Here is a 12,508-nt window from a genome sequence, read left to right as displayed (position 1 = left end):
GTTTTATATACTCTTATATTTCTCTTCTTAATCGCATCAAGAAAATGGTACCAGCAGGCAACCTTTTAAAAACGTTTCAAGACCATCAATCAGATAGTCCATGACCACAGTTAGGTGTCCTTATGGTAAGTATCATAGTCTGAATTAAAAAAAAAAAGCTTTAAACATGTCACAGCTACCTTGTAAAAATCAGCTATGCCAAGGGTTCTGGTTTTGCACTATGTGCTCATTCTTGAAGTTAAAAAGAATTTCAACTTGCAAGATAGTGTCATTAAAATATATCTAATTAAATGGCAGCTCTTGCATTGTATCCTTTTCTTGACTCTGGTAAAACTCTAAACAGGAAGTGATTCAGGAACTGAAACTTTGTTTTGAAGTTCCAAATAGGTACTTAAAACTTTTGATCCTCTCAACTGTAGGGAACACACCTGAATAAAAGCTTGAAAGCGGTAACAAATTTAGACACAAAAAGTCCTGCTGATTTGCTGTAAGACCTGGATTTTAACCATTAATTCTGTCTTGAAACATATGATCATAAGTTACTTAAATATTTTGAGGTGGTTGCCTTCCAGTCAGGTAAAAGGCAGAGCAGATTGCCTTATCTCCACCTAGCAGATAAAGGATCAAGCCTTTGAAAAAGTGTTGGAAACCTATTAGTCAGTTCTCAGAAAACCACCTAAAACCTTTTTGGTAAATCCTGATAACATTTAGGTAGTACAAGGAACAGGTAGTGAGGGACTCAGAATCCACCTAGTAGATGGTTTTCCTCTCCTCCATAGGCTGAAGCTACATTGAAAAAATTGATTTTTTTTTAATCTATGCAATTTTCATAATAAAAAAAATGTTACTTGTTTCACTGTGGCTTCTTGCAATGTTTATGGGGAAGAGCTCTGATAGATGTCATGTTCCAGAGTTATTTCAGAATTACACAGAATTGCTGATAGGTGGTAGAGAACAGTGCAGTAATAACAAAAAGGTTGATCTTACTAATGAGGAAAGAAAAGCATGAATATTCCATATATGTAAAATACTAAAATTTTACCACCATCATTGGTAAGCTTTAGAAATGGACGAGCTTTACAAAACGCTTCCTAAATCCATTTTGGAAATGAAAGAAATGAAAACACTCATAAGGAGAAGACACCTTCCTCATTCTCTCCCACTGTAAAACTATTGTAGTGATTCAAGTTTCATAATTTCTCAGTTAAACATGCAACTGTAGTTTCAACACAGACACCTCAGGAAGGATGTTGTAGCCTTTGTCTTGTAGCCATTACTTTGAAAAGTATCCCTTGAAACTGTGAATGGAAATTAATGTCATTGCTACCATACTGCCCATTCAGCTTTTGATTAGTTGTAGCAACTCAGGGTAGGGCAAGAGGCAAATTCTCTGATGCTTTTTTAATTATTAGAATTGTAAAGCAAGTTTTTTTTAAAAAGTAAAAGCAGGGAAAATGCTCTTAATTTTCTTTATAGAACCTGTTTTTATATCACTCTTTAGAGAGAATCCTTTCTCATGAAAGCCTTTTGTATCTAGATCTTTGGACAAAATATATTTGCGGATGTGACGCCATCTCCTCTATTTCTATGAGATTTTTGTCAAAGGGTCTGAGACAAATTCCCTTAACTTAGCCTAACTGCCTACAAGAGACTTTGAGTGGAGGCAAATATTTTGTATTCAAGCTGATCTTTACGGCTTCTGCTGAGTTACTGCAAAACAGATTTCAGTCATTTTCTGTTCTTTGAAACCACATTCTGCAGTCTGAGATGAACTACAGTTCCTTACTCATATTTACCACTTATGCATTTTAGCACCTTCCTCTTACAGCTAAGAATATTTATGTATCTAAGAACTGCATTTTTTTTAAAAAATAATCTTAATTTACTTACATAAGCTTATTGCACACAGGTGGCAAAAAGGCAGTTTTGTTTTCTTCTATCCATTTTCTCACATTTACAAGAAGCTCCATGGCGTGGCAGCTATGAAAATTTTGAGGCAGATGTTAGGGTTTGCAGAGGGCTCTTTCTGTGAGGAAACTGCATGTGACTCCATCCCCAGAGCTTCAGAGCTTGGGGATTGGCTGGTGGAAGAGGTGTCTTCAGGACTGAGTGTCAAAGGGGACAGGTCCATCAGCCAAAGGTTACTTGGTAAACGGTACTAATGCTTCAGCAGCTTGGCTAATAATTGACAGGTGTTTTTAAAATACATATTTTCATCAGAGACTTATTCTGCCCATGGGAGGTTTCTTAATTCTCTTTACTGCATTAACTGGAGTGTGTATGTTACTGCTCTACAAAAGTTGCCTTGTTACATAGACAAACTGATAGGAAAACAGGTAAGACTGGGGCATGCATACCCTTGAAGTCTAATATAGGAACATGTTTCAAAGCTATATGCAAGTTGAGAGCAGTTGCTCAAAGTTTATTTATGTATAATATATATAAGGAGTATTTTTAAGCATGCATAACTATATATAGGTGTTCCAGGCTTGATAAGATCCCCATTTCCTTTTCCCCCCTCTCCTCAATTTTGTTAGGCTGAATATTTAGGGGTATGTGTTTGAAAATACTGGGATTTTATTCTGTCAGATAACAAAACAAAGATGTCTCTTGCATTTGTAAGACCAAAAGCAACTGTCCATAAATACCCTTTTTAATTGTATCCACTCCTGGCCATGGCTGTAGCAGGGCATGTTGGAGAGCTGAACGGGGTTCTGTGATGTCCTTTGGGAAAGTGGAGTATATTGTCATCAAATTATTAGGCAAACAAGAAACTGAGAACTCCCAGGCATTCCAGATCTGTAGAAGGCTGTATTGTCTCACTAGATGCTCTTCAACATCTATGTAGTTCCTATAGGATTGCTCACTCTGTTCCCTGCCACCCCCATTGTTTAATAAGTAAATGTATATTTATTTTCAGACCTGAAATACATGAAATAGGTGGTAAACAAAAAACCTCAAGACATGACAGAATTCTAGTACATTTCAGTTGCTCTTGACACAGCTTAGTCTTCTGATTATATCTACACTCTTCTTAGTGGGTGAACATGCATAAGGTTATAATGATGTGTTCAAATTAAGCAGTACATCCTCCATGGCATAAGAGCAGTGCAGCTGCTGGACTGAAGAGTCAGTATGCTGGAACAGTACGAATTTGGGAGTTCTTTACCTTATGCCATTGTAATATTCCAATGCAAAAAAGCAATGGATTGTGACTTTGAACTCATACCATGGTTTTATTCCAGTCTGTGTTAGGGTGACTCTGTTTTACCTTCATTGCTATCACTTCCTTGCAGTTTAGTTTAAACTAACTATATACTTGATAAGAGCAAAAACCATTTATTTTGGGATAAAAACTTCCACATGTGAATTAGTTCTACCACATTAATACAATAGCAATAGGACTGGCAATAATTTCCTCAATAATAAGCATAAAGTAATTATCATTTAACTCAATTATAAAAATAACCCCACATGATTTATTTAGCACACAAAATTTCTACCATCAGAATGGCTGTGGTGAGACACCCATACACAGCAAAGTCATTAGGCCTGGTTTTGGACCGACAGACAGGACCATTTCAGTGCTTTTTGTATTGTAGGCTCCTGGCACACTATTTAGCTGCAAAGAAAAGAGATCTTCTGTTTAAAATGCACTTAGGGGATTGTGACCCAGCCTGGTGAGATCAGGAGAACCGAATGCACTCTATTTTAATGACCATGGCTTTGTAAAGCTCTCCCTCATCATTACCAACATGTGTTGTAGAGCAGGATTCAGTTTGTTGGGCATGAAAACCAAGAGATTGTACAAAGCCACAGCAGGAAAAAGACACAGATCCTGGAACTGACATGGCCAGGCCTTGTTCAGCACACCATTAACATGCTGGTTTTAACCACAGGGCTGTTGTCTGCCAGCCCTACTCTAATCCCTAGTCTCCACTTCTTTCCAGTAAGTAGAATAAAAGGTAGTATTACCTGCAGAGAAAATAATCTCAGATGCAGGCTGATAAATCCATTTGGTGACTCAAGTGAGGTATAAAAACCTGATAGCTAGACCTACTCAGGGAGGAAACAAATGAAGTTCTTTTATAAAATTCACCATCAGTATGAAGCTGAGGTTATTATCACGGGGTAGCATTTTCTGTGACTTTCTGAAATAAACACGTTTTGAAAAACACAGTTAATGGCCTCTTCATGCACCTGACAGGTATAAGGAAACGTTGGCTTTTTTTTAAGAAGGCTAAGAAATAGTTTATATAGCCTGGAAGTACTGGGCCATGAAGCCCTATTTCTGTGTATTGGAGAGGCAAAGAAAAGAGCCAGCGCTGCAGCCTCTGTGGGACTCAAATACGCACATCTCGTGACCAGACTGGGGCCTGGATTTTTCTTGCCAGTCTGCTTCACAATGACTCTTCTCATCCATCAAAGCCTGTTCCAGCAGCTGGGTTTCTGCTCTCACTTTTGGCTCAGATCCTTCCCTTTCTGTAAAGGTAAGGACTCAATTTGCCAGCTTTTGCTGCCAGAGAAGCACAAGACTACTGAGGCACAAAAGTGCTACACAAAAATAATCTATAATCTTCTGCATTGAGGGTATAGGAAAAAAAGTGCTAGTGGGAAAAACTAAATTACTGAGTTTAAGACAACACCTACTCTATTTTTTTAATTTCCTCAACCGCCAGACCTATTAAAGACATATTTATTAGCTGGTGTCCAGCAAGCAGCATATGTTAAAAAAAAAAGCACGAGCTAAATACTGTGTTTCTAGTTAAGAGTATTCAGTTTTGTTAGCCAGAATTTTAATCTGTATTAAAGCTATTGTGTCGGTCATTTTTCTGTTATTCCCAATATAATTTTCTTTTTCATAAAGGCCTAGAATAGCTCAGAACTGCTGGGAAGGGGAGAGGGAAACACACCATAGAGCCAGCAGGTATGGAGGCTGCCTGCTTTGCTCTGCCCATTCTACTCTTGCAAGCAGACAGCATTGTGAAAATCGCCTCTTAAGCCTTGGTTTTTTCATACCTACTGCAAAGAAGTATTCTGAATAATCTTCACCAGGAGAGGTTTGCATTCACCAACAATCTGAGGACAAAATCCTTTTCGTATTGTTTCAACTTTGTCTTTCTGTCTCTGTGCAATACAGAGACTGCTTTATCTACATTGGTGTTAAAATAATGGACCCACACTTAAGTGATAATCTGGAGATTCTGCAAACACCAGGAAGCAGTAACTTCCTGTGGCATTAGGACAGCTTTAACTTCTGCTTTTTATCCTTTTTTTTTTAATAGTGTGAAGGCATGGAAAAAGGAGGACATAAATATGACTAAATAATCCATTTCACCCAGCTAAATACACTTGCTATTTTAGGTCAATTCTGTGCTTTTTCTGTTTGTTCTTTGAGAATATAAATGAAGTACTTTAAAAAAAAATGAATTAAAACCCCCTACATAGTTGCTGAAAACAAATTCAAATCAGTAACAAACCTACTACTTGAACCCAAGCAGAATTTCACTGCTCTATCCATAAACATAATATCAAGGACCTCAGTCTCTGTGGTGACAAACATAAGAAGCACGTGACTTATGTAGCACAATAGAAGAGTTAAAGATCCCATGAAAAAAAGCTTCATGGTTATCACTGTTACTTTTATGGGAAGGCTGATTAAAATACAAGCAGCAGTGATTATCATCTATATAAACACCCAAACTAGAGTCACTGAGTCCTCCCTCTTGCCTGAGTCTAAGGTTAAATCTGCAACAAAAAGCCTGTCTGTACATTCATAGCTTCAGCTTTGGTTCTTCCTGACATTTTTGTATTTCCCAAAAAACTACTTGTTTGGATGAAATTACATTCACAACAATCTTTGTGTGGGATAGAATATTTTAGTTTCTAGTGTAACGATGCACTGCTAAGGGTAGTGAAGGCAGCTGCCATTTTCTGGTACACCAGCTAAACCTATGTGATGATGGAAGATTTCTCCAAGAAATGATCTGTCAGTTTTCTCTTTTCCTCCATGCCAGCCACCTTCATCAATCAGAGACAGCAACTGCATGTTACTTCACCTGTCAATGGTGTATAGCACCAAAACATATTCTAAGTAATGCCCACAGTAATATTACCAACAACGGAACAACTTTCTTGACAAGTGAGAAGCACCTCGCCTCCATTCAAAACAGTCTCCAAAGGTTTCAGCTCATTTATGGATAAGTGGTGGAGGGAGGAGTAATTAAGTCACACACAACTGCCACTTCCTCTGCCAGCAGGAGTTGGGGATCAGTGCTATTTACTTAAAACCCGACTGAGTGCCGGTCACCTGCGGCTGGGCCACCAACAGTTCATTTTTAAAGGCCATGGAATGTTTACCATCTTGTGACACTTAAAGACAGGTCTGACTGCGGAATAAATCCATGTTAGCAGTATACTTTAACAACAGACGTGCATAGGGCTGTGTTTTCTTCTGATAGCTGTTTCTAAGCATGTAATACATCATATGCACTGTAATGTTCCATGTATAAGTAATGTTAGTCTGTTAGATCTATTCAGGATTTTCATACCAGAGCACCTACCTTCATCCTCGAAGTTTAAGAAATAGCAAGCCAAAACCTTTAGGTGTTGAAACAAGCAGTTTACACTCCGTATATGTGATGTCTTTATATTATGGATGCTCCGTATTTAGCAAAGTACTTGTACTACAGTAAAGTAAAATGAAGTCAGTCCAGAGATAAAGTGCTTCCTTAGTGAATTATCCATACAGGATAAAGCCCAGTATTTTTGGTTATTTCTATTAAGCATCATTCAAAACCAATTTGTGACGATTCCTTTTAACCCGTATTACTTGTTTGCAAAGTGCCGCAGCCTCCCTGGTGCTGCGCACGGTGCTGGTGGAGCAGCAAGGGGACTGTGCCAAGCTAAAGGGCGTGCAGTTACTGATACGACAGGGACATTCATTTATTGGCGGTACTTAGTTACTGTTTTTCTCTCTGGCCTGGAGCCGAGCACGACAGACAAGTGCATTATTTCCGCCCCGGTGTGAATTAGCATGAGGATAATCCTCGCTGACCTCCAGCCCAATGCCTTCCACCCGCGGCCGCCAGCAGGTTCGCCCCAGTACGACCACGGCCGTGCGGGGACCGCCCCAGCAGGCAGCGATGGCCGGGGGCGGGCAGCGATGGCCGGGGGGGGCAGGGAGGGCGAGGCCGGAGGTTGGGCGGCGGTGGTTCCGCACCAGGCCGGCCGCGGGCCGCGCTCCCTGCCCCGCCCCCCACGGCGGGCCCCGCCCGAGCGGCGCAGGGGCCGGGCTGCCCCGCTGCGTCGCGGCCCGTCGTCCCCGCGGGCGGGGCGGCGGGGGTGTAGTGGCTCTGCCCTGGGCGCCGCAGCCGGTCTCTTTCCTCTCGTGGTCGGGGGCGCCGCCTTCCCCGGGCGGCGCAGCGGCCACTAACTCATTTCTTTCCGTCCTGCTCTTAGCGGCCATTAACGCCGAGCGCGGCTCAGGCAGGGACCTGAAGCAGCCCAGGACACCAGGTCACCCTTCCCCCGCCGGGCTGCGCGAGTGCTTGATAAAGCTTTCGGGACGAGTTGGTGTCAGGGCTCCAGTGGCGCAATCGGTTAGCGCGCGGTACTTATACAGCAGTACAAAGTCGAGCAATGCCGAGGTTGTGAGTTCGAGCCTCACCTGGAGCACAGAGCTTTTTGAGAGGGAAAACGGGGTTTTTTTGGGACTCGGCTCCACGTGCCAGGAGGAAGAGAAAAAAAAAAGTTGACGGAAAAATTATGGAGCCGTAGCAGCAGCAGCGTGGCCCGCGCGTGTAACCCGCGCTGGTGAGCGGCGGCCGTGGGGTCTGCGAGTGGGGCGAGCCCGGCCGTGGGGAGCCACGGGTGTTGGTCACAACAGTGCCCAACTGGAACAATCGGGGCGGGGGGTGGATGGGTTGTTTGAGTTAAAGTTTGCTTGTATATGGCTATATAGACATGGACTCATGTATCAGCCTGAGTTTGGTGTGTTCGGAGAAGCTTTTCAGTATGGAACAACAAACGCTTTCCCAGTAAAAGCTGCTTGTGTGAACTTGCAGGAAATAAAGGTTATTTTACACTGCGTTATTTAGTACAGAGTGCAAGTACAAATTGGTGTGGTCACTACGACTGAAGGCTAACGAAATCTTCCCCTCACTTTGCCTGCTTGGGCAGCAGCAGTCTTTGTAACTGCTCGCTGCCTTGGCAATGCTTTACAAATGTGTGGGCCACAGCAGGAAAGAAAATAATTCAAATAATTGCGGATTTATTTTCACAATTTGAGAGGTCACAGGGCCACAGGAAAAGGGCAGCTTCCTGAAAGAGAAAGCTGGGGGGCACTGCCTGAGCGTTTAGGCCCAGATCTGGCGAACATGTGTTAACATCCAATCTACGATTGAAACAGTGCAATTTATACTAAAAAGTTCAGCAAGACCCTGGGGTCACGCAGCCAGAGGTGCCTTTGTTTCTCAAATCAGTCCCTTCATGTCTGTATCACAGGTGTTAACTCCCTGAAGTAGCACTTCAAGGTTTTAAACTGCCGTTTTTTTCCTATTCTAGTTACCACATTGTCCCTTCTGAATTTTGTATTAACTTTGCTATTGATTTCAGTGACAGTGCAGTCATGCCTGAGGTGTATGACATATCAGTACAAGGAGGTGTAAATCAACAAGAGAGACCTGTAATGTAGCAAAAGGTAAATAAAATTCATTTTCATGTTTTCTCCTTCATGCAGGAATGCCAGGTCCCTGTGCTGAGGAGCACAGACAGTATGGATGAACATTTTGCAGAAGTACTAGAAATACTGAAGAATGAAAATGCTGCTTTGGTGTAACTGGGAAAAACAAAACTAGCAGAGGGAGACGGATTCCATTCCCTGGACAGAAAACACCTTTTTTGCAGATACTGAGTATAGACAGCGCTGCTCTGTCCTCCCTGTCTCCTGTCGCCTGTGTCCCCTCCCTCCCCAGGGAGGACCTGCTGATTTGCATTTGGGGTCTTGATGTGGTGTGCTGGGGGGGGGGTGACTATGCAATTGTTGCCAAATATGAGGTGAACAAAGCAGGTATTTGTTGCATTCACACCTTTTTTGCAACTTGCTTCTGAGGTGCCAGAGAGCAGCCAATGAGAGCTGCATGGTGCTGTGGTCTTCTCCACAAGATCTCCTTCATTCCCTTGATCCTACCCTGACTTTTACTCCGAGATGTGAATTTCACACTGAAAATCATGCTAGATCAGGATAATTTATAAGAGATTTACTAGAAATCCCTGTACAGCAACAGAATGTTATTATCTAATGGGTATTTACAAAACAAAGTGAACCACTGCTGAAGTACATGGACTTCCTGATAGAGTCAGGGCTGTGAAATAAGGTGGAATAAACCATCATGGAGCAGAGCAGCTCATGGTCATCTTGACCATGGGGTGGCCCCATCAAGTCGCTGCTGTGGGGCTGGTGCTGGGGAACCCTCACAGAGCCTGAGGAAGAAGGGTGCTATGTCGGAGCTGAGGTTAGTGAGACTGTCTTTTATTTCCTTCCCTGGGGAGCTGGTGAGTCTGGGTGTCCCCGGGGGAGCAGCTGTGCCCAGGGAGGGGGATGAGGTTTGGGCCTCGGTGCGGTTTCTCCAGGCGTGTGAGGAGCCTGTTTTTGTGTGGTGCCGCACTGGGGCAGCCATGGCTCCGCTGTCGTGGCATCACCATCTCTGACAGGGTGAAGTGGGGAGTGTCCTGGGCTGTTGCTTGTTTTTGCAACTTTTTCCTGAAAATTAGGTGTCTTACAGGAAGAAGAAAAGAAAGTATATGCTTTTGTTTACACTAAACTGGTTCTGTTGTGTTTTTTTTTTCTTTTTGGCAATGGCTTTTTGGTCCTTAGTTGTTGGTTAATGTTTTAATGCTAGTTGGCAAGGGTTTTTATATATCATAGAATCATTTCAGGTGACAGGGACCCTCAGGATCATTGAGTCCAAGCATAACCTAACTCTAGCACTAAACCATGTCCCTAAGAACCTCATCTGAATGCCTTTTAAACACATCCAGGGATGGTGACTCCACCACTTCCCTGGGCAGCCTGTTCCAATGCCTCACAACCCTTTCTGTGAAGAATTTTTTCCTGATATCCAGTCTAAATCTCCACTGGCACAAACTGAGGCCATTTCCTCTCGTCCTATCATTTGCTTTAAAAAACAACTGCCAGCACCTGTTCTCTTTTCTCTGAGCCATTGCCCAGAGTCCATTGCTCTCCTTTCAGGTGGTGGCCAGGGGAGCCCTGGCCTCAGCCTGGGGGCTGCTGTCATCTGGAGAGGGGCTTGGACAGGCCATAGGTGCTTCTGGAAGTGTCCTCGGGAGGACATGTTTCCCTACGGAGAGTCTTCTGTACTGCTGCTCCTAGCCTATGCCATGTTCTTTATTTCTCTATTAATTTGCCTGGTGTGGATGGCATACCTGCAGGCCTGCATCGCTCTAACTCCTCTGACAATCCTTCCATGGTCCATTTTAAAAAAGTTTGTCTTCTTAAAATTTGTGTTGCTCTTAATTTAATGTTGAGTATGGACTATGCATTCTCTGCAGGCTTGTGGCTGCTCTGAGTTCCTACTGACGGTGGAAAGAAAGAAGGCTCGCTTATAGATGCAGAGAAACTTCATGTGGATGTTGCTTATTGCTGAAAGTAGAAGTTGGAAAGATCTAACAATTGCCTGATCTTGGAGAATCAATAGTAATCAGGTCTGGGAAGAGGCTTTGTGTTTATCCCTACATGATGTTAAAAATGTGCTCTACAGCACAGCCGGAGATAATGGACCTACCTGGAGCCTCCAGCTGAAAGCATCAGGAGAAATTCGAGGTCGACCCTTAGGTTTTGGAGTTGATGATACAAAGGATCTGAGGCCAACTATCCTCCAACTGAAAAGGAGATATTAGCAGCATATGAAGGAGTTTGAGCTGCTTAAGAAGTGATTGGTACTGAAGCACAGCTTCTCCTGGCACCTTGACTGCTGGTGCTGAGCTGGATGTTCAAAGGGAAGGTTCCCTCTACGCATCATGCAACTGATGCTACCTGGAGTAAATGGATTGCATTAATCACACGAGCTTGAATTGGAAGTCCCAATTGCCCAGGGATCTTAGAAGTGATTACAGACTGGCCAGAAAGTAAAGACTTTGGGATGTCTCCAGATGAGGAGGAAGTAACACGTGCTGGAGAAGCACCACCATATAATACACTTTCAGAGACCGATAAGCAGTGTGCACTGTTCACAGATGGATCCTGCTGTCTTCTAGGAAAACATTGAAGGTGGAAGGCTGCTGTGTGGAGTCCCACATGACGAGTTACAGAAGCCGCTGAAGGACGAGGTGAATCTAGTCAATTTGCAGAAGTGAAAGCCATTCAGCTGGCTTTGGACATTACTGAATGAGAAAAGTGGCCAGTACTTTATCTCTACACTGACTCATGGATGGTGGCAAATGCCTCGTGGGGGTGGTTACAGCAATGGAAGAAAAGCAACTGGCAACGCAGAGGTAAACCCATTTGGGCTGCCACACTATGGCAGGACATTACTGCTCGGCTAGAGAGCCTGCCTGTAAAAGTTCGTCATGGAGATGCTTGTGTGCCTAAAAGTCGAGCCACTGAGGAATATCAAAACAGCCAGCAAGCAGATCAAGCTGCTAAGATCAAAGTAGCTGAGGTGGACTTGGACTGGCAACATTAAGGTGGACTTTTCCTAGCTTGGTGGGTCCATGATGCTTCAGGGCATTGAAGCAGAGATGCAACATATAAATGGGCTCGTGATCAAGGGGTGGACTTAACTATGGACACTATTTCACAGGTTATTCATGAATGTGAAACTTGCGCTGAAATTGAATAAACTAAACGGTTAAAGCCTGTGTGGTATGGGGGGTGATGGTTAGTATGGATAAGTATGGAGAGGCTTGGCAGATTGATTATATTATACTTCCACAAACTTGTCAAGGTAAGCACTATGTACTTACAATGGTGGAAGCAACCACTGAATGGTTGGAAACATATGCCGTACACCATACTACAGCTAGAAATACTATCTTGGGCCTGGAAAAGCAAGTCCTGTGGCGACATGGCACACCAGAAAGAATTGAGTCAGACAATTGTACTCATTTCAAAAACAGTATTATAGACAACTGGGCCAAAGAACATGGTATTTAGTGGGTATATCATATTCTATATCATGCACCAGCCTCTGGGAAAACTGAAAGGTACAATGGTTTCTTAAAAACTACACTAAAGGCACTGAGTGGTGGAACCTTTAAAAACTGTGATTCACATTTAGCAAAAGCCACTTGGTTGGTCAACACTAGAGGATCAACCAATTGAGCCGGGCCTGCCCAATCAGAAATTCTACGGACTGTAGAAGGAGATAAAGTCCCTGTAGTACACATGAAAAATATATTAGGAAAGGCAGTCTGGGTTACTCCTGCCTCAGACAAAGGCGAGCCCATTCATGGGATTGTTTTTGCCCAGGGGCCTGCCAGCACCTGG

General features: G+C 43.1%; 1 protein-coding gene across 1 annotated transcript in view; it reads right to left on the bottom strand.

The window, feature by feature from the left end:
• HAAO (3-hydroxyanthranilate 3,4-dioxygenase) overlaps positions 1-1,970 on the bottom strand; it is a gene marked incomplete at both ends in the record, with an annotated part of 34,731 nt that extends 32,761 nt beyond the window's left edge. Inside the window, one exon of the mRNA XM_080342119.1 lies at positions 1,891-1,970. Within this exon, the coding sequence (XP_080198245.1) occupies positions 1,891-1,970 (80 nt within the window). The remainder of the gene's footprint in view (positions 1-1,890) is intronic.
• Positions 1,971-12,508: the final 10,538 nt, after the last annotated feature.

The sequence above is a fragment of the Nesoenas mayeri genome (assembly GCF_963082525.1).
Source record: "Nesoenas mayeri genome assembly, chromosome: 3".
Lineage (NCBI taxonomy): Eukaryota > Metazoa > Chordata > Aves > Columbiformes > Columbidae > Nesoenas > Nesoenas mayeri.
Note: the sequence above shows the minus strand (reverse complement) of the source record. Positions and strands in the feature narration are given on the sequence as shown.